The sequence below is a fragment of the Scomber scombrus genome, chromosome 10 (genome assembly GCF_963691925.1).
Source record: "Scomber scombrus chromosome 10, fScoSco1.1, whole genome shotgun sequence".
Classification (NCBI taxonomy): domain Eukaryota; kingdom Metazoa; phylum Chordata; class Actinopteri; order Scombriformes; family Scombridae; genus Scomber; species Scomber scombrus.
The window spans coordinates 23,640,060-23,661,855 of record NC_084979.1 but is presented as its reverse complement, the minus strand read 5'-3'; the positions used below and the strand labels follow the sequence as shown (position 1 = coordinate 23,661,855).

The window sequence follows — 21,796 nt, the reverse complement described above, 5'->3', positions numbered from 1 at the left end:
TGTTCATCCTCCGGTACTGCTGTAGCGCACACTCGCCTCGTATTGAGCCACACTCACCACGCCTTCACCCGCCGGCTATTATGTGAACAAGCCCCGCATCCCCTCCCTCCCTCGACGCTCCCTCCCTCTCTCTCACCCAGCAGCTGCCGGCCGGCCTGGTTCACACTGGATCCCCATAATAATGAAGTGTGGTAGCTTAGAGGTTGTGTGTGTGTGTGTGTGTGTGTGTGTGTGTGTGTGTGTGTGTGTGTGTGTGTGTGTGTGTGTGTGTGTGTGTGTGTGTGTGTGTGTGTGTGTGCTGTATCCATCCCTTCCATCTAAACTGCTTTATAAGTGCCCTGTTGAAAGCAAACAGGCAGATCTATATGATTTATGTTTAATATACAATAGGCCTATATATAGGCTACATATTGTCTCATCACAGACCTTAATACAATTATTATTCCCTCTTTACTCTGATCAAATGTGATTTTTATCACAAAATTGATCTTTTTCTATAATCTCCAATATTCATAAAACATGCGTATAGAGGAAAATTGTGTCCATAATTAAATTATACAGGCCTTTTTGTATCCTGATATCAGTTTACTGTTCATTTAGATGCCCATTAGTTGTTGCCTTGGCAACAGCTACTCTTTCTGGGGATCCATAAACAAATATTTACACCTTAACTGCATACAGACAATAAAAAACCAAACATATGATGTACAAACATACAAAATAAAATGGCAGTGAAACATAAAAATAGTAACACATCTCAATTCATTTGCAGGTCCATGCAATAAAAGGTATTTATTCATTTATTTGCAGGAAAATTATGACTTGATTTGTACACAAGAACATTCATGTTATAAAACAGACTTTTACCTTTCATATACTCAACTATACATACTTATACTTATATACAACTATACTTCTACACGTGCAGATTAGGTAGGAATAAGTTAAAAGCTTACACAAAGACCTCTCATAAAAACTTAAAAACAAGGCTTTGAGATGCTACTATGAAATTTTAAAGAAAAATATAAAAGCTCTTTTTGACTATTACAGTTGACATTTATGACACAGGGCTGTCTTCAAAAATAACCAATTTACCTGTTAAAACACTGAATACTCAATTTTTGAAATATGAAGTATTTCCAACTACATAAATGTATAAAGAGCTTTTTTCATTGTATTTGTCATTGGTGTAATGTCACCTCTCATCACCTGCCTTATTTTATAACTGTGGGCGTATCTTTATATTTGCAGTATTGCACACTATCCTTTATTAACCATCACTTTTCTGTCTTTTAATTCAGTGAATAGACTCCCAGTAATGTTAAACCGGTTAACCGTTTTGAAAAAATATGTGTTTTAACCTCCTTCGGTGTACTGTATTTGCACAAAGGATTTCCCCCCCCCCCCTTCACATATTGACCTGTGGCAGTAAACAGGAGCTAAGTAACTGCGAAAGAGGATGTAGTTAGTGTGTGGGATAACTGACGAGACACAGGAAATGGTAATGCTGTTGAACGATGAACACCAGCTGCGAGCAAAGATTGTTCACCGATGAACACAAACACCCAAGTTTGCTTTCTGTGTATCCAAAGGAGCTTAACCTGTAGAGCGATATGTAGGTCAAAGTCAACCTTTGGCACAGAAAGGTTGAACTTTGTTCAGCTGGTGACTCTAACACTGACAACCAAAAACTGTCTGAATCAATTATTGTTGTTGTCAATTTGTTGTTTAATTGTTTTTGTTGTTCTCATATGAATTAATATGCGGAGCTAATATAAATAACAGTTTGGTGGATGCCAGCTATTATGTTCATGTCTCTTTACACATCAGTTAACATCTTTGACGCGTGCAATACAAAAGACACAGTACGGCTGAACCAGACTATTGGTGTGTGTTTCACATGTGATATTCTCTCCTGCTGCTGAAATATTCATTACTGTCATTACTGTTACTCAGGTGGTAATTTTCCAAAGAACCCTGCGCAGTAGCCTTGCTAAATTCCCCAAAACAACAATGAATATTGAGCTAGTAGGCATATGTATGACAACTGCTAAATTAAGGAACTACACTGCTACTACTGTATGCCCTCGCAGTGCACTCAATAGCCTGTCAGCAGACTGAGGCTTCCCCACCCCCCCTTTGCTCTTGGATTTCTGACATCAGACATGAATAAGTATCTCATTAAGATCCCCCAAAACCATCTGCCCAGTGAGTCTCCTCCTTACAGGGAAATTGCTCTCATAAACAATAGAGTAGGATTCCCTCATTACCCTCGTTACCCTCATTAGGTATTTGATTCTATCGTCAATGGCAGACTATACGTTAAATACATTCAGGGAATTTAGGGTAAAAGCTGGGACGTACAATTCTAACCAGACTCAGCAATATTTTCAGTACATTTTGCAAAACAAGCAGAACATCAGCAGTAATGTATGTGAAACTTATAATGTAGGTTGCTTTTCATTTGCACAGTACTTTAAGTCTGCTGCACAAATGTTGCATGTTTGTATCTGTTCAGCAACTAATAAATCCACAGTTGTTGGCGAAGAATAGTCATTGTGTGCAATATCTGCATCATAACTACTGCAAGCAAGATAACAATGCAATTTATGATGCCTTCAAGTCCCTTTCTAAACATAGTCAAATGGTGGTTGGCAGACACTTTATGCAAATACATCCTGCACACATTACAACAACGGAAACTAAAAGAGCTGACATCACGAACAACAAAACAAAGTAGAATGAGTTGTGGTCTCATATGTAGATATGCAAAATAATATGTAAATGTTGAGTACATAACTTCTAAATAAACATCTATTAGTAAATGGAAAAATAATCTCATGCATGCGACTAGAACGTTTAGGAAATATCTCAAACAAACATGGTTGGACACAAAGAAACAAAAGTTCAACTTTTACTTAAAAATGTTAAAACGGGCATCATAGATTGTTGCTTCAGATTGTTTCTTTTTTTGTTGCTGTTTTAACATTTTTAGGTAAAAGTGGTTTTGGAGGTGCACATTTTGAGTTATATTATAGTTAAGTTTTTGCAAGATCATTGATTACAATCCTGCTGCCTTAAAGATATCATATAAATGGTATCTTGGTTTCATTTCAGGTCCCATGCATTTAGCATTTATAAGCAAACTAATAACTTGTTTATAACTCACTATAAACCAGCGGCAAGCAGATATAAGTGTTTATTATTGTCAGCAACTACAGCTCCTTCTGTGGACATCCATAACTAGAAGCTAGTGTATAAACAGATAATGAATGGCAATATACTAATAAACTTAATAATATAAAATATGTCTTCATAGGAGAAGTTGTAATTGCTGACTGTACATTAATTAACAATTAAAAGTGGTCTTTTATAACTATATTATAATGTGTTATAAACCATTAACTACATGTTTAAATACTGCTTATAAATGCCAAATGAGGGAGATAATAAAATGTTTTTGGTCCTACAGACATGTTCTGAACAGGGGTATTACTGATCTAAGCTATGGCAGCCAAATCGCACTGTACATCCTTATATTAATTTAAGTTTTCACTTAAATTAATTTAAGGATCATTTTATTTTCTGTTTAGCAATGAGTATCTAATGGTTAATGTTCAGTGGACCTTCTTCTTGACCGTTTTTCAGTCCCCTGGCAGGACAAACTGATCAGTGGGTGACAGTCAACACATAATGTCCTGGAACACCCGGACACCATTGGCTCGTATTCCAGGATCTTGTTTTGATTCCAGCATTCAGGAAGTGGTCGTGGCAAACGGTCACAAGTCACTGATCACTGGCTGACAGCATTAAAGAGCTGTGAGTGAAAACAAGTGAAGACTGTCTCCTCACACCTGAGCATAGGCGTTTCAGTTCATCCTTTGTGTTATTTGCCAGCAGTGTTTGCTCTGGCTGTCACTACTCATTAAATCTGCACAACACTGTGTAAACAATGATGGTGTGTCTCTGTAATTATTACTATTATTGTTCATGTGTTTAGTTATTTTATGGCACACGGCCAGTGTGTAGTCAGGCATTTGCTGTCTGACATTTGTGTGTTGCAGCTTTCATGCACATGTTGTACTGGCATGTGTTACTGGCATAAGCGGGGTGAAGTTATATTGGTTGTATGCACAGGCAACGTGATCTGGTTTTCTGCACTGCCTGTACAGTGCGATTTGGCTGCCATAGCTTAGATCAGTAATACCCCTGTTCAGAACATGTCTGTAGGACCAAAACTTTTTCATTTTGCTTAAGAAAAAACCTGTAAATTAGCTCTTGGGATGTAATTTCTAAAACCACTATGATCTTGGATATTTCTTTCTTAAAAAAAAAACAGTATCAAATATGTATACTGTAGATAGTATATTCCCTTGAGGAATTACAAAGGGTATTGTAGTCTACTCTGCAAACTCTGGGGGCCTCCCTCAGCTGGAGGTCCTGGGTAATCAGCGCCCCTATTCATCCCACAACAGCACGCAGAATAATATGTGTTGTCTACTCTATTGTGTGCCTGGCGCTGTCCTCTTTGACTGATCAGGAAACCCTGCAGGTCCTGCATGTGTCTCCTCTTCTGACTGTAACTGAGTCTCTGAACTACTGTGACAAGGAAAAAAAAGTGTTGTACAAATATGAATACATTCTGATTATGTGTCTCATTAAGTCTGTCTTGAAATTACCCTCATGTCAGTTAAGATTTTTATGTTTAGGTATTTAAGTCAGTGCTTTCCAGCAGAGGAACATTTGCATGGTATTTGCATTGGTAAAATGCAGACTTAAACCAGTTCAGCAGGATGAGGCGAATGCAAATATTGAACTTGAATTTCCATTTTGTAATAGAGAGTGCCCCCCGTGGACACACAACTCTAACTTTCCTAGCTATACACTGCCCCCAAGTGGTTGACAGTAGTCCACCGAGCAGATCAAACTTGGTGAGCAGAGCACAGTCTGGGTTTAGGAGACGAGCAGCAAAGTCAGGTCAGACTGTCTGCACAGGAGGGAAACACAGACATGAGGGTCGACAGAGTCTCCAGGTTTGTTATAACTTGGGTGCAATAGCTGCATGATTTACAAATGACAGATTGACCCGCTGAGACGGTAAGAGAAGTGGAAGATTTCTAGATTATTAACAATTGTGCTGTGCAGGAGTGACTTTGTGATTGATTTTGTGCTGTTGTGGTGCAAAAGTGGACATCTGGTGTTTGAATCACTGATGTGAGTAAAGCGACCTGCTTGGAGATGAAGTAAAACTCCTTCACGTTCATTCATGTATGTCTTCATGGAAATCCCTTTTATGATTGCACATGCCATCATCAGTGGATGATTCGCCGTGTAGCGGTTTTTCAAGGTCACTCTGCGAGTAATAAGCTCTGGGACTTTGATACCCTGAGCTTAACTTGTTATTATAATACTTAACCATGCATTAATGTTGTCCTCTCTTGCAAAAATCAGTGCTTCCCCAGTCTAAATCAGCTTACATGAGAGTCATGTATGCGGCATTTTTTGTTTGTTATTCTTCACAGATAATTCACCTTAAATCAGAATACTGCACAGGTTTGCAGGTTGACATTGATATTATTTTATATATGTGATTCATTGCGATATGGTCAGGTTTAATGTGATGTCTCTTGAGACTGCAGGCTGTAGATGAACATCCTTTTTAATAACTCAAACCAGTGTTTACATCTATTCAATACCATAAACCGTTGCGATAAACACATGTTCACGTGAATTAATTATCATTATAGAATGATATTAAACTTTATTGCACTGTAGTTTCACTGTGAGCAAATAAGGCTGTGTAAAAAAAGAAGAATCCCCCTAGGATGTTGCAGCCAATGAAAACCATGCTGACATTGACAGACGAGGTGCATCATGGTAGTTGTAGTCGGAGCGTCGTTTGCGGCCCTTTATCGGCTCTGTTCCTGCTGCTGTGGAGGACTACAGAGCTCCGGGTCCTGGACAGAGGCGGCTCGAGTTGACAGCGGTCGGTACTAAGCGAAGTACGGCGGCACAAAATCCAGTCAGTCTGTCATTTTTCAAAAGGGGTTTAACGTTTTTTATAAATTGACATCTGCAAGTATGCAGTCCGAATCGGGAATAGTTCCCGACTTCGATGTTGGAGAGGAGTTTCAAGAGGAACCAAAAACGTATTACGAATTGAAGAGTCAACCCTTGAAAAACAGGTCAGTTCTGCTGCTGGAGTGTGGACAGTTATTTCCCACGCTGAAGCGGTTTTGGTATTTAGGTGATAATTAGGCTGCAAACTTGCTGAGTGTTGTCCGGACTCCGGTGCATGTTTGAAGGCTTCTGCAGGGATGTTACAGGAGGATGTGTCCCGGCGCGGAGCTCTGCAATGGGATTCAACTTGCCTCCCATTCCTTATGTTTTTTTTCAGCTGGCATGAAGTTATGCAACACTTGGGTGTTGTCTTGTCAACATCAACTTCAAATATTAGCCTGCAGAGGAGCAGACAGGTCAGAGTTTGATGCGGCTCAGCCTCACTTGTGTTGATGGTTTGACAGGCTGCTAAACTGGTGGACTGGTTTTTATTTGGCTTCTCCTGTAAGGTTTTGCTTATGATCTTATAAATGTCTCAGCATTTCAGTAGGCATGAGGAAATTGGCTATCAATAGAATGATAAATTATATTGTATGACAATTTCAGTTTAGTAAGTTATAGTTCAATACCTAAAAGCCAGCTGTAGTTGAAATGGCACAGATGCCTCTTGTAGTGGAGAGTTCTGGAGATTTAGTTTACAGTTTTAATATACAAGTCAATTTGATTTACAAAGCCCAATATCCCAAATCACACATTTGCTTCAGGGGGCTTTATAATCTGAACAGCAAAGCAACATCCTCTGTTCTTAGACCCTCGGTTCAAATGAGGAAAAAATGCCTGAAAAACGCTTTAACGGGGAAAAAAAGGAAGAAACCTCAGGAGGAGCAACAGAGGGAGGAACAGACATGCAATAGATGCTGTGTGTCAGAATACAGCGTCGAACAGTACAACAAAATTATAATGGTTTTAACATATATTTGAAGATTGTTATGAAGAGGATGCCAAGCAGCTTCTATCAGAACAGAATAGGGCCTGAGCCACACTCAATATTAACTGGTTAAACACTTTTTGCACAGTAAAACCTGCCTGGAGAGAGCTGTAGTGGCTCTAAGAGATAAAATCAAGTTTTGGCCTTTCTGTTTATTAAATTAGGAGCTGACAAACTAAAACTGCAGTAGTTGCTGTGCTCAAAAACTCTCCTAAAGCTAACCTTGTTCATATAATAAACGCTAACAGTTGCTATGGCGTCTCAGGACGTGAACAAAACCACCAACACTCTGCAGCACTGACTTATTAGAAAGCTATTCTCAGCTATGGCACATTGATGCCTCTCCAAACAATCAACATTGAGCTGAGTCAGGTCTGTGTGGTCTGATTTGACCTTTCACACTTTTTCTGGGAGAACTGTCCACAGTGGGTGTGCTTACTGATACATCTGTTTGTTTCTAAAGTAACTCTCAGCGAGAAAGCGAATGAACTAGTTTCCCAAAATGTCAAAGTGTTCCTTTAAAGAAATGAAACAGTGCATTAAGTCACATCTGTAATGATCTCAAAAACTTACTGGTTGTGATGCATTTTTGACTATTAAAGAACTGTTGTATAACCAGTATTATTTATTATTTTATCTCGGCGTGATCTTAATAGATAATGAAACACCTCAGTTGTGATACAACTAGGAGATTGTGAAAGTGCCTGTGTGATTTTGACAACCACAATGAGGATTATGATGATGACGTCAATACTTCTATTAACAGAATGCTGTCTGATTATCTGTATTTTGTGCCCACTCCTGTCTAGAGGTAGTAATACATGGCCTCATTGTAAGGGTGAGACACTGAGAGGACAGTACACCACTGTGTTGAGACAGAGCTCTTATTGCAGACATTTTTGGTAGACGCCTGTTATTTTGTTTCACCCTCTGGTTCTTCACATTTTGTTGCAGATCTTCCAGTTTCCTTTTCTCTAAATTCAGCCAAAACACCAGTTCAGGGAGACAAACTGTCATCTCAGACAGTCCTAACCTTTAACCTAGTTCTGAGTTTTTAAACTAATTTCTTCATTAGTGAAATGTCATTACACTATTACACATACATGGGCTGAATCCAAGCAGTGTTGAGCCGCTGCTGGCAGTGCAGTAGCGGCAGTCAGGCTCAGTATTACTGAAGTACCAGCACTGGTTTTGGGGAATAACAGATTATTTCATTTATTGTCATCTCTTTTGGATTAGGGGAAGTTCTCTGAACAGTTGTTTCGATTGAAGGTATCCCACTTCCTCTTCCCACCACATGAGAATGACCCAGCATAAATCTGTTTATTAATTTTTTTAATAGGGACAATGCACATGAATCAACATCACTATAAAAGTGCCAAGTTTAAACTGCTTTACCCTGACCAGATGTTAGACCAGACATTAAAACATGCAGAGTTAAACAGAAGAAAGCAGGCGACTCATGAAGCAGCTGAAGAGGATAGAAGACTAAAAAGAGTAAAGCAGACAGCTAATAATAGTCACGATGACTGTGTTGTGAGACATTGTTGTGCAAAATGGATATAATTAGTTGATTGAGTATTGACTTGTTTAATGCGTTGTCACGGCTGCCCGCTCTGCTTTTACATTTGAAAAGAAATGACAAAATGTCATCTTTGCTTTCGCAAGATCTTTTTGTTTTCTAGCGGCGGCCGTATCAGTTTGACAGAGCAACCCGGCTGCCACAGACGATGTGCCAGACTTTGTGCCTAATATAGATGTGAGACAGGCGGTGAATCTATGCAGTGTAAATAAGCTGTATAAATTTAGCAGTGGATGTGTTATATCTGAAACTGAGAGCTGTGGGGGGGTTTTTTTTTTTTTTTTGCACATAAATCACCTAAAATATTTATGCAACAGTCAAAATGAGAGTGAAAGTCATAAAAACTGAAGTTGCTAATTTATGGGTCGACATAGTTTGGCTATGTTTCAACATTTTCATACAGTACCGGTCATGTTTGGATGCACTAGAAAGTTCAGTGCGTATTTTCCACTACAATAACATTTTTCATTTAATATAAGCCACATTTTGCAAGTGTATTCAAGTTTAATGTTGTATAAACACAAAGACCTGTGCAAGATTTCTGATCCAGATACATTTTCAATTTAGCAAAATTCAGATTTAAGTCAAGATATATTTAATGAAAGAATAGACAAAGAAGACTAGATTCTGATCAAACACTGAATGTCAGCTTTCTTGACATTGTGCTATAAATAGTTTGGTTAAACACCCAGTTACATTTAAATATAGCTGGCTCACCTATCACAATATCAAACAATGCGCTATAAAAAAAAAAGGGTTATTTTGGTTTTAATGTGCAGTATGTTGCAGATTGGCTACAAACAAGATTTGTGTTAATACAAATTGGGAATAAAATAGAAAAAACATTTACAACTGTGTGTCAAAAGAAAGATGTCAAAGCGATAAGTCGTTGCGCGAAAGCTGAGTCTGAATGTGGAAGGAGCAGCTTGTACCCGATGGGAGTCCCAGACAGAGATGCCAGAGAGGCCGAAGAGTTTCATCCATGATCTAAGACGGACTGAAGGGTTAAGTGACACAGACAGGTGTCGTGGCGGGAGCACAACTACTTGATCTGCGGCCACGATCACTTCTGCTGTATCTTATCGTCTTTGGTGGCTTTTTGAAGCACATGTGTGATTTACATTTGCTATCTTTGGAAAATCTTCACAAAGTTTGGATCTTTTTTTTTGTTCTGCGTCACGCATTTTTTAATAAAAGTTATCTGTGATCTTTGTCAACCTCTGTTGGTGACCAGTAGGAAATGCAACAACACTGAAAACATCACCTCTTACACAGCAGGTGAAATCTTCAGACCCTTAGTTTCATCATAAATCCTGGTGTAAAGTATAGAAGGAATAATTATATGTAGAAGGAATAAATCTCAAATAACTGTTTGGTCTAAATGTCAGAAAATAGTGAATAGTGATAGAGCCTGATGTGATGTCTTCAGATTGCTTGTTATGTCCAAACAATAGTCAGAAATCCAAAATATTTAGTTTACTTTCACACACAAAACTAAGAAAAGCAGCCAGACCTCACGATTGAAAAGCTGAAAGCAGTGAATTTTTAGCATTTTTACCTGAAAAATGACGAAAACTGACTAATCTAATAATTGTTTCTGCTTTAAAAACTTTGTGACTATATGAATACATTAACTGTTACTTTCGGTGCACTTTTCTTAGCAAAAATAAATAAAAATCAGCTATTGTGTTTAAAATGAGGACTGAGGAATTTCTTTCATCCATGAATAATTATCGTGGTTCCCTCACAATAAGATAATGTGTTAGTCGCCTGTTGTCATCTTCACTGCTTTAAGAGCTACAAGAAAAACTGCTTCATGTTTGTACAATATCCTTATTTACTTAACTTGAAACCTTTGTGGACTGACTCAACTTTCTGTAGCAGTGTGTCTGAAATGCACAGACAGACAGAAGAGAGGAGAGAGAGCAGTAGCCTGCCGTCCTCCTGGAAGCAACTGAAGGGAATTATGGAAGGCACAGAACCTAATTACAGAAATAAGACCCGGCAAGTTAAGGTTATCCCAACCCTTCCTGGCTTCCTGGAAATGCCACAGCAAAAAACCTGATTATCTCTTTGGATGCTTTAACAGCTTACATAGTTTTGTTTTGCCCTGGTGTCAGAAGTTATATGAATCTTTGTTTAGCAGCTGAGAGAATGAGCTTACACCATTTTTTTGGACGGTTATTTGATAGTTATTTGACATTGATCGATAGTAGCTTGATAGTTTGTGAAAAGGTGATCATTTTGCCAGTTCTTGTTGGAGAAAAAAGTCTCAAAAGTTTTTCTCAGTTAATATCTATATTTTGGTTTGATTCTCAGCTGTAGGCGTGAATCAATCCTATCAGATTCTACTTTAAGTCCCCTTATTTAGCATTTATAAGCATTAAGCAGATAAAAGGACAGTTGTAGGTGTTGTTCTCTTATTAAGACATATTTCATATTACAACAGTGTTTTTTACTATATTGTCATTAATTGTCTGAGTACAACAGCCTCCACTTATGGGGGCCCACAAAATATACATTAATAAACACTTATATTTGCTTATAACTACATTATAGTCTTCTACAACCATTAACTAACTGTTTATATACTGATTATAATTGCTGAATAGGGAGACTTAAAATAAAGTGTGTCTTTTAGACAGATACACAATTGAAAAAATCATCTATACATACAGTATAAAAGATTATTGGTTTGATATGATATGTTCAGCACATTACACTACACAAGTACATATGATGCAAGTAGGGCTGAATAATTGCATTTAGAATAAAGCAGATTTAAATCTAATTGTTTCAACTCTAGATGTATTATTGATGATTGGCTTGGCTTGTCAGCTGTGGGATGTTACGTTTTCTTGTGGTTTATATTGTGACAATAATATGTGTTGTTTTTTTTCGTGACGTTCAGGTGTCAATTGTTCTTCACAACCGTCCATTAAGCAGAAGTTCTGTATTTAAATAGTTGTATAGATAAATACAGAGCTTCCACCTACTAGTTCACCTAATTGTTTGTGTTTGTACAGTTGTTTTCTTCTCTTTCTTGCTTCTTTTATTCAAAAAATGTCTTTTAAACCTTGTGTGACACTGGGTGCAAAGTCTACAAAGCTGATGGCCTCTAGATCTAACACTTGCATACAAACGCTTCTCATTATCACTGATTTGCTTGCTAGTAAGTGACTCCAGGGGATGAGACCAGCTGCAGCACATAGGGGTGTTGGGATCGGCAGGGGAGCTCGAGCGGATCAATGTACTGTCATGTAGGGTCATAATCACTGAGCTGTACTCTAGCAGAGAGGTCGTGTCGTCCTGCAGGAGGGTCTGGATCTACTCTGTGAGCAAAGCACCTGCAGTCTGGTGAAGAGAAAGACAAGCGGACGACATCGTCACAAGCAGCTCGTTTGAAGGAAGGTGTTTTTGCAGTGCAATGTCTGCACCGCTCCCTAATGTAATCTCATTTGAGCCTTCTCACCTCTCTCTTTCTCACACTACATTCCCATTATACTTAAAGTATGTGATATACAAAAGTCATGGTGCTCCCCCACTTTCACCCCCCAGAAAAAGCAATTACAGGATTATACTGTATGTCAGAGAAAGTGAAGTGGGCTAGGAGATGAAAGAGCGCCCTCCCATGGAAGAGTGTTTTTTTGGGCAGGGATTTTAAAAGCCAGATGAATTTCGAGAGTATCTAATTTCCATATGGTATATTTCCAAGTGAAACAGGACAGACAGGAGGGACATAAAATTTGGAGGAAATTCGATTTGAACATTGAATAGTGGGCGTGTTTAAATGAATCGTAGCTCTGTACCACTAAAATGATGATTGAATGATGGGTAGTTGTCATATTATTGGTTTAAATTGGTTGGTTCAAGCCTGCACATGTCATATTTTGTTTTATAGGAAGAAAACATGATTTGATTTTGACATAAGAAAACAAATTAGTTGATCTTTGTTATTTGTTTGGCATATATTGTTAAATAGTTGCACAGGATGACAGGGGATGTGATCTAAAAGGTTAAAAATGCCTTTTTTCATTTCAAATCGACTGAAACGTTATTTCTTGACTATGATTTTATTATATATATATTATGCAGAGATTCTGAACATAATTGAATCAGTAACAGTGTGCACACAGTAGTTTCTTGTTGTGCTTCTTCAGATTATGTACACTGTATAATCTGTATTGCGCTAAAAGTATGTTTGTGTACTTGTGTGTAGAGAGTGTGCTGCTGTGGGTTGACCAGTTACCCTTGAATTTCCCAAATTTCCAGATGCATTTTTGAGTTGATTTAATCTGGTTTGAAAAGATCTAATTTGCCGAAAGGTTGAAGAATTTTCACAACCTGCAGAGGAGGTTTGTAATCTGTAAATTGTAGTTTAAACATTATAATGAGCAAAATGTGGCTGGCCATTAAAACCACGTTACTGATTTAGAATTCTGAAGGATTATGTTTCTATATGGGGGTGAGAAAATTCTTGTACCTCTTAGGCTAAATAAACTGTTTAAAAACTCATTAGATTATTAGAAAAATGGATTGGCACAAAGCTGTTTTTTTTTGGCTCATGACAAATTGACAGTTTGCAGATACATGGTGTTCACAGCACAGTGATTAAATCTTGGTGGTGGTTCATCCACTCAGCAGTGGTGACACTTGTCTCTAAGTGAAACAGTATCTGCGTGGTTTTTAAAGCGGCGTGTTGACTGACAGTGTGTTTCTAGCAGGCACTCGCTCTCCTCTCCTCTGCTCTGCTCGTGCGCTGAGGTATGCTCGGACAGGGGCTGGTCCTCTGCCTGGGACTCTGTGTGGCGATTGGAGAGTCCAGGCCGGGCCTTGGAGCCTCCCCCCTCTGACACACTTTCAGTGCTGCACCACCAGCATGACTTTCACTGCTCTCCAAGGGCGGGTGGTGCACCTTCAGGAAAAAACAAACAAATATGGAGGCTGTAGGAGTGCAAGTGTACAGACCCTGCTCATTTGACTGTTTGTGAGTATGGTGCCTCAGCATCTGTGATATTGTTGGCATGCATTAAGGTTTGACTTTGAAATGTATTGGTGTGTGTTCAACAGTATATGTGCAAAATGAAGAACAGTGTGCACACAGCTGTGTGTTGGAAGTACCTACAATCATAGGTATTAGCAAACTGCTCCGTGTGCTGTTTTTTGTGTTGAATACCTTGAGTTTGTTGCATAGACTTGATTGCAATTAGACTTGATTTTCATTTTTGTCAATTTGACAAACTTAATAACAGTAAAATTGAATTGAATTCTGAATGTAATGACATTGATCTTTAGATGAGGTTGTTGTAACAACATTATTTAGTAGCTATGCTACACAAAGGGTCATTAGGTTTCCAAAGTGGGTAGAAGCGTTTTACCATCTGAAGTCAGTTACCTGCAGTAGTACTGGTGGTGCAGCTTGTCTGTTTTATATATTAGTTTCTATTAAGCACCTCAGTGTTTTTGCTTTGATTAGATTTCTATCGCTCAACTGAACATTGTCCCTTACCTTCTCTTCTCTCTGGGTGCAAAGCTACTTCATTTTCCAGGTGGGCAGCTATCTGTCAGTCATTAAAACCTGCATCAAAGCTCTGTCTGCTTGACTAATAATGAGTATGATGGAGTAGCATAGTGAGCAGAATCAGAGGAATCATGAGTTGGGTGGGTGGGGCTCTTCAAGACTGTACAGCCATTGTTTTTTTTTTCTTCTTTGAGATACACACAACATGAGAGGAGGTGCGCGCGCACGCACACACACACACACACACACACACACAAGTGAAAAAAGTTAAAAAGGACAAAAGAGCTTTTTATGTGTTTCAGTGGTCTGTTTGGCAAAAAGCCACCCAACAGTCAAAAGGAAAAATACAGACTGAGCGAGACGTTGAGCTTTGCTTTGTAGAGAGGCTTCTGGTCATTCATGCACACACACATACACAAACACACATAAATCAAGCTGATGATCAGGAATGTATTAAAGAAAATCATGAGGCGCTACAACTCACAGATCTCAGCTCTTAAAACCATTGTCCACTATTTGGAAACATGTTGGGATTAATTTCCTATAATTAAGTGTAAACCTCTTCAACTGCCGACCATTGATGGGGCCGATATTTTAAACTTTGCGACACTTATTTAAAATTCTAATTAAGATGTCAAATGTAGCTCAGCCAATACATCGACATGGTTGATTTTATATTATAGCTTTATATTAGATTATCACAGATATATCAGTGTTGTCGACTGATAAGTAAGTAAATTGTGACAGAGAAATACCAAAGATATGTTCAAAGCTGCATTCATGGGTTTTTGTGGCCTCTTGGGGGCAGCTGGAACAAGGTGTTGACATCTTTTAAGGTGATATTGTGAAGTCTCTTTAGCTGCTAAACGGTCCACTATGTTCACCAGCTAGTTGCTAACCGTGTTTGTCATTTGGTGCTGGGCAGATAGTATACAGTGGATTTATTAGAGCTATTAGAGTGAATCAGAACAGTAAAGATGAGCTGAGGTATGAAATATTCTCAAGGTGCAGGGTTGGTGATGATTCTCCGAGTTTACTACTATGAGCAACCCTTTCACAAAAATATGAATTATAGCAGTTTTAAAGTTTATTACATTGCTTCTCCACCAGAGAGCACTGACATGCTCATTCTTTCAACTCTAAAATCTGCTCATTAAATATGTTGCTCACATCTTTATGAAAAATACCTTATAATTTATGTCATCAAATATTAACCTATTGAGTCAAGTCAATTTTATTTGTAAAACCCATCACAAATCGCAAATTTGCCAAGAAGGTTTGACAATATATACAGCAATGCAACACCCTGTATCCTTTTCTATCAATTCTACAAAATCAATTCTACAAAAAATGGGTAGTATCCTAAAATAAATGCTATGCCATGGCAAAAAAGCAGAATTTGAGGTTGCCCTGGTTTTATGATATTCTAACCAAACTTTCTGCCTAAAAAGCCTCAGAACATCATTAATAGAAAAATAACATGGTTGGTTTTATCTGAGTCTCCACTGTTCCCTTAAATTTCCAAAGCATTTTTTCATATTTCTATTTCTTACCAAGATAAAATGTTATTTGCTATAACTGTAATTTAGGTAAATTCCAAGAAACTGTGGTCCACAAAACCCTAGTACTGGTCTGATTATAATGTCAAAGTTTCCAAAGACATTATATATATATATATATATATATATATAATAGCGATGTAAGGGGAAAATGATGCACAGGATGTGGTGCAGCAAGTTAATCTTGGATTTGCATATTTAACTCAGCACGAATACAGTTTAACTTCTGTGAGGCATTGAAACAATCAGATCCAGTATATTCTACATATTGTATCTGTAATGTTGCCAAGCAGCGTGCAAATCAGTTTTATCTAATTTTAAAGCTACTCTGCGGTTTATGTGGTTAAAGACAACAACTGAGTCACTGATGATGGTTTGGTCAAAATGAAAGACTATATATGAAGAAATGAGTCCAGTGGTAAAATAAATTCTCTCCTCCTTCTATCACCTCTGCTGATGTGTCCTCGAGCAAAACAGTTGACCTTTCCTTTAGTTTCCATGGAGCGGTGCAGATGTGTCTGTTTGGGCCTCGTTAGGTGGAGACAGAAACTGGCGTATCCTCTCTTGTGCCTGGGAGCGCTGCTACACCTTCAGGTTTTTGTTGTGTTTGAGGTGACAAAGAATGTGTTTTCGCTGATAGCCTGGAAGGGTGTGAAGACGTTTTTAATCAGAAGAGCCATTGCCAAGATTATTAGAGCTCAAGTTAAAACTGTAAAACTCTGGGGCGTTAGCTGTCACTGTGTGCTTTAAGACAAGCTCCCTGTACTGTTATTTTTACACAGTTTATCAAATTTACTTTTTTAGTTAATTTTTTTTAATAATTTTAGTGTCAAAACAAATAAAATATGCACAAAAAGGGACAAAGCCCCATCCCAATGATATGAAAAAGGTAATATGTACCTTTTTTTAAACACATTTTTACATAACTGAGAAGAAACTGAGAATTAAGGTCTTTTGTATCTGCGTGAGTTTCCAGACAGCCTGACCTAGTCTGCAGTCTCTTCACATTAGTGTGTGTGTGTGTGTGTGTGTGTGTGTGTGTGTGTGTGTGTGTGTGTGTGTGTGTGTGTGTGTGTGTGTGTGTGTGTGTGTGTGTGTGTGTGTGTGTGTGTGTGTGTGTGTGTGTGTGTGTGTGACATAGCATTTCTATATATTTTGTCACACTTTTATCCCTCACCAGAACACCTTAAAGTGCAAACACAGGAGAGATGCAGACATGTACAGAAACAAAAGTTACTACATTCAATGTTTTTCACCAGAACTCATTTTTTGGACACTTGAAGTCTAACAAACATGTTGAATGCACTGCCTTATATGAATGATTAGCAAAGCTGATATTTTGAATGTTCTAAATTGTGCAGCCTTCTTTTTTACTGCTGTTGCTGGCTCATGGTTACATCTATTTGGGCGTTACTTCCACCAGCTGTCGAGCAGTGCAATACACGAAACCAACAGCAGGAATGTGTGTTGTGTCGCCTGCACATGGGTGTCCATGTGTACATTCACAAGACAAACAAAACAGGATCCTGCTCATGAAAACGTTGCTCAGTAGTGCTACTAGTGGTTAAAAAATACTCCACAGGGTAGCTTAAAGGGGAATTAATGCCTCTTTGCGATTTTCTGGTATTTTTATAACTGTTTATTTTAAAAATTGTCAAAGTTCAAAAAAACTTGAGGTGAACGTATGTAAAAATGCTGCCTGCAAGTCAAAACCCAGGGCTTCAGCCTGCTGTTAATGCTTTGCTTGCAAAGTTACATCTAATTCCCAATCGAACTGACGTCAGATTCGTTATGCATGCCCTCAAGCTGCCATCAGCTCTGTACTGCATGTTGCTAAGGTTGTTCAATGGGTTGTTCACATTGTCTGCTCACATATTTGAGATCAGGCTTGGTCGGATGTGTTTGAGAAGTTCTTGCTATCACCACTCGCTCTCTTCATTCACTCTCTAGCTCACTAAACCACAACTGCTCTCTTTCTCTTTTGCTCGTGTCCTCTCTCTGTTATTCACTCCTCCTCTCAGCTTTCTCTCTCTCTTTTTTTTCTTATCTTTTTAAAAATGAGTTGGAGAAACTAACATCAAAGCCTTACTTTACTTTAAACATTATCAAACAAAGAGAGATTTCCTCCCTTTGTCTTAGTAATGTCTTTGTCCTCCCTCATGGCAGGGTTGTAAAGGTAGGGTTGTACAGGTCTGATCAGTCTGATCATCGGCTTTTGTGATTGGCCACTACAGCATGATGTCAGGTTATGTTTCTGCAAAAGTTGATTTGGGTTCAACTTCTTTTGCCGTCTTTTGCGGCACTCCATGTGTGTACCTTTAAAGCCAAAACTCACTACCGCCATTCAAATGAATGGGAGGACTGCTGTTTTTCCCGCAATGCCTGATTTGGAGTGAATGCAGCCTTAAAGAGACAGGAGCTAAAACAGCTTATTTCAGACACAGGCTGCGCTGACGGGCTGTGTGAAGGAACAGTATAAGATAAATAAAGTTTTTTGAACTGTTAACAATGCAAAGATATTTCAGTGAAGCCAGAGCATAAAAGTATAGACCTGGAAATATGCATCATATGTTCCCTTTAAATGTTAATGCACATTTAATGCAGGTCCTTTGTCAGTTTAACCAGTACAGTGGGAAAGTGTCTCTTTCTCTTCATGTGCACTTGAAAATAGTTTATGTGGAAAACATGTATAATATTGTTCCATTTAAAATATAAAGGAGTGGAAAAAAAGATTCTTGATTACTCAATTAAACTTCTGGTCTATAACAACCAGGATTTTCCGCAGCCCAAGAGAACAACTTCAAATTGTTTGATTTGACTGAGAAAAAACCCCAGATAACCCACCACAGAGGACTAAGAAAACATTAGCTGGAATCAGTAGCATTTTTGTTTTAAAAGGATTAATTAGTGGTCAGAATTGTTGCTAATTAATCAACTCATTGTTTAAACTCGAGTTTTATCAAAACATGTTCTTTTAATTTTGCCAGTAATAGTAAATCAATTCCAAAGTGTAGAAAAGAAAAGGAAATGAAACTGCTGTCTTGAAATTTGCCCTGAAAAACCCAAACTCTCAAACAGCGAAGTAGATTAAAGAAACAAAGAAAAATCAAAGGATTTATTCCCGGCAGTGCAAATGAAAAAAAAAAATCAGTTTTAACATTAGATCCACTGACTTCTGTTTGAAATTTCTGGGATGAAAGGAAACACAATCTCCCAAAGTCTCACAGACAAAGGACTTATGCATATGAACACTAAACCTGATTCTGTATTAGGTGAAGTACAAAGAAACTTGACAAAAAATGACTGTTGGATTGAGAGACCCAAACTGCTGCTTTACTTTCAGAGAACAAGTCTTTGTTCAGCTCTCATTCATTCATTAAATCTGGTAGCTAATTGATTCATTAATCCAAGATCAATAACAAACTACTCTGTGTAGGCATTTTCTTCAGCAATGAATGATACATTTTCTTTTAAACTCAAAATATGATCTAATTTTAATGTAGACAATGGTCATGAATGTGGTTTTCTTATATGTCGTAGCATATTGTTTCTCTTGTGCATGCTTCAGTGGGTGTGGTATCAAACAATGAGATTATATGCAGCGCTGGGGGGAGAATTATGGTATGTTGAGGGCTCAACACCCACTGAATACGCTGTAGACCGAAGCTGTGTTTGACTCCACTGGCTAATTAGTGCGATTACTGCACAGCTGGATTGGCCAGACGTTTTACTGAGTTTTATCAAAAGGATCACTCACTCGATGAAGGCTTCAGCCCGACAACTTCTGCTTCAGCAGAGTCTCTCTATTTTAGGACTGCAGGACTCTGTCTGGGGAGTAGCCGTCTAAATTTAAGAGAGTGGGAAAACTGAAGCAACCTGTTATGAAAAATGTTCCTCTTTCTGTTGCGGTTAATTCTGCTGGTGTAAAAAAATGTTGTGATTGCAGCTACTTTGTCGCGACAGATACTTCACCTTTTTCATTTTAAATGTATGCTTTAAAAGTTAAAGGGTTTCATTTGCAGTATTTTATCTTTCCGAGAAATAAAAATTGAACTACCCGCAAGATTTTCCTTTTGATCTCCACCCCCTCAGTCATCCTCTGTGCCAGTTTCCTTTCATCATATTAACCTTTTCTTCCATTTGCCTTCCCTCAATCGTCTTCTACCTTTTCTTCTCTCCACTCCTGCTAATCTGCCTCGTCTCTTTTGCTTGACCTCTCTTTCCCTGTCTGACCTCTCTCTACCCTCTCTCTGTTATCACTTTCTGTCTTGTAGCCTCTCTTCACCTTTCACCTTTCCAACCTGCTCTCCTCTCTCTCTCTCTATCTCTGCATATCTGCTCATTTATCTGGCATGTTTCTCCCCTCCACAGCAGCCCATCGGACCAGCATGGCTCCTCCAAGCCCCCGCTGAGCTCCTCGGCCATGACATCACGCATCCTGTTGCGGCAACAGCTGATGCGGGAGCAGCTTCAGGAGCAGGAGCGGCGGGAACAGCAGAGACAGCAGGCCTCCCAGTACCCACAAACCACAGCGGCACAAACCCCGGCCATCAATGTCAGCGTCCCAGTCAGTCTACCGCCTGCTGCACAGGTGCCAATGGAGGTGCTGAAGGTAAGATACCATGGTTCTGGTTTCTAACGGCAGGGGAGAACAGGGAATAGTGCACGTATAATTAGCAGGCTATCAAAGTTATTACAGTATATTCATAAAGTTTCCACCTCTGGAAGTAGAAGTTGCATGCGTCATTGTTGCAGTCTGAGTGGTCCAGGCAGTGCGTGTATTTATAGGCTTTATTGACTCGTGTGTGTGTGTGTGTGTGTGTGTGTGTGTGTGTGTGTGTGTGTGTGTGTGTGTGTGTGTGTGTGTGTGTGTGTGTGTGTGTGTGTGTAGACAGTCAGGCAATCGTGGTTTTACTATGACTGTGTGTAAAAAAACACAGGAGTGAGTGAAGTGTGCTAAAATGCGTATATGGGGATTATCTTTCCTGAGAGAATTCCTCTTTAATGCATGCTGTGCTTCCAGCCATTTGGATTTAGCCATCTTTAATCCTATTTGCTCAGCTACATTCACATCTTTTCATAGCTTTGATTCCCTGGCAGTCCAAGGGACAGGAGACTCTTAAGATTTTCTGTACGAGTAGAGACTGTTGTGTTTGCTGGTGCATTTTAACAAGGCAATTTGGTAAGTTCATCTTTTTTCATGTGTTTTCAGAGAGTTGGTAATATTTATGAAATATCAATAGAAAAGTGTTGTACTGTATTTCATGGCGGTGAGCACGTTTATCTGTGAGTTACTGTTGTGGATTCTTTTTTTCTGGTACATTTCCTTTTAACTCAGTGATTTACAGTATAAAAACTTGCTGTGTGATTGTGATTTAGAAAGATTTACACAATACAAAGATTCTCTAACTTCAGCGAGTAGCTCCTGTTTCAGTTTAGCGCTTGCATTTTCCTGGTGTCTGCATCGTTACAAAGGCGAAGAAATATGTGTGGAGTTTGTTATGAGGGCGCATGCCTGTATGTATATTCTTGCCAGGCGTTTGTATGTATTTATTTCCATTTCCACATGATTGAGTGAGTTTGGATTTCTCCAAGAAAGAGAGCTTTTGGTTTTGTCACTGATTTGTAGTTTTTTCCAGTACGTTCATTTTTGCAGCTGTGCGATCATAGATATAAGCCTTTATATTTAAAAAAAAAAAAAAAAGAAATATATGACACTTAAGGAAATCTGTGCACAAATATATATATCGTTGCATTTGTGCATTCATTTTAAAATCATAATATCTACAAATTTAAAGTACTAAAATACTAAGCTACCAACACCTGATTTTTATACAACTTCAAGTATAGTCGCGTAATAGTGGCTGCCAAGGGGAGAAATAAAAAGTTATGTTACCTCTGAATGTAACTGTATATAATAGGCAATTGTTTAGATTGATGGAAAAGCTTTGATGAAAGGATACATCAAAGTTTAAACAGTATAACCTCTCATCGCGTGGAGTGTAAAGTACAAATATACTGAGAGCTATTGAATAATCTTTGCTGAACTAAATCCATCCACAACACTTTCAGAGATTTCATGGTTA

At 38.5% G+C, this 21,796-nt stretch overlaps 1 protein-coding gene across 1 annotated transcript in view; it reads left to right on the top strand.

Annotated features, from left to right (window-relative positions):
• Positions 1 to 5,829: 5,829 nt before the first annotated feature.
• Positions 5,830 to 21,796, top strand: part of LOC133987398 (microphthalmia-associated transcription factor-like) — a 32,410-nt gene continuing 16,443 nt past the window's right edge. Inside the window, exons 1-2 of the mRNA XM_062426752.1 lie at positions 5,830 to 6,185; positions 20,082 to 20,322. Coding sequence (XP_062282736.1) covers positions 6,082 to 6,185; positions 20,082 to 20,322 — 345 coding nt within the window. The 5' untranslated portion in view covers positions 5,830 to 6,081. The remainder of the gene's footprint in view (positions 6,186 to 20,081; positions 20,323 to 21,796) is intronic.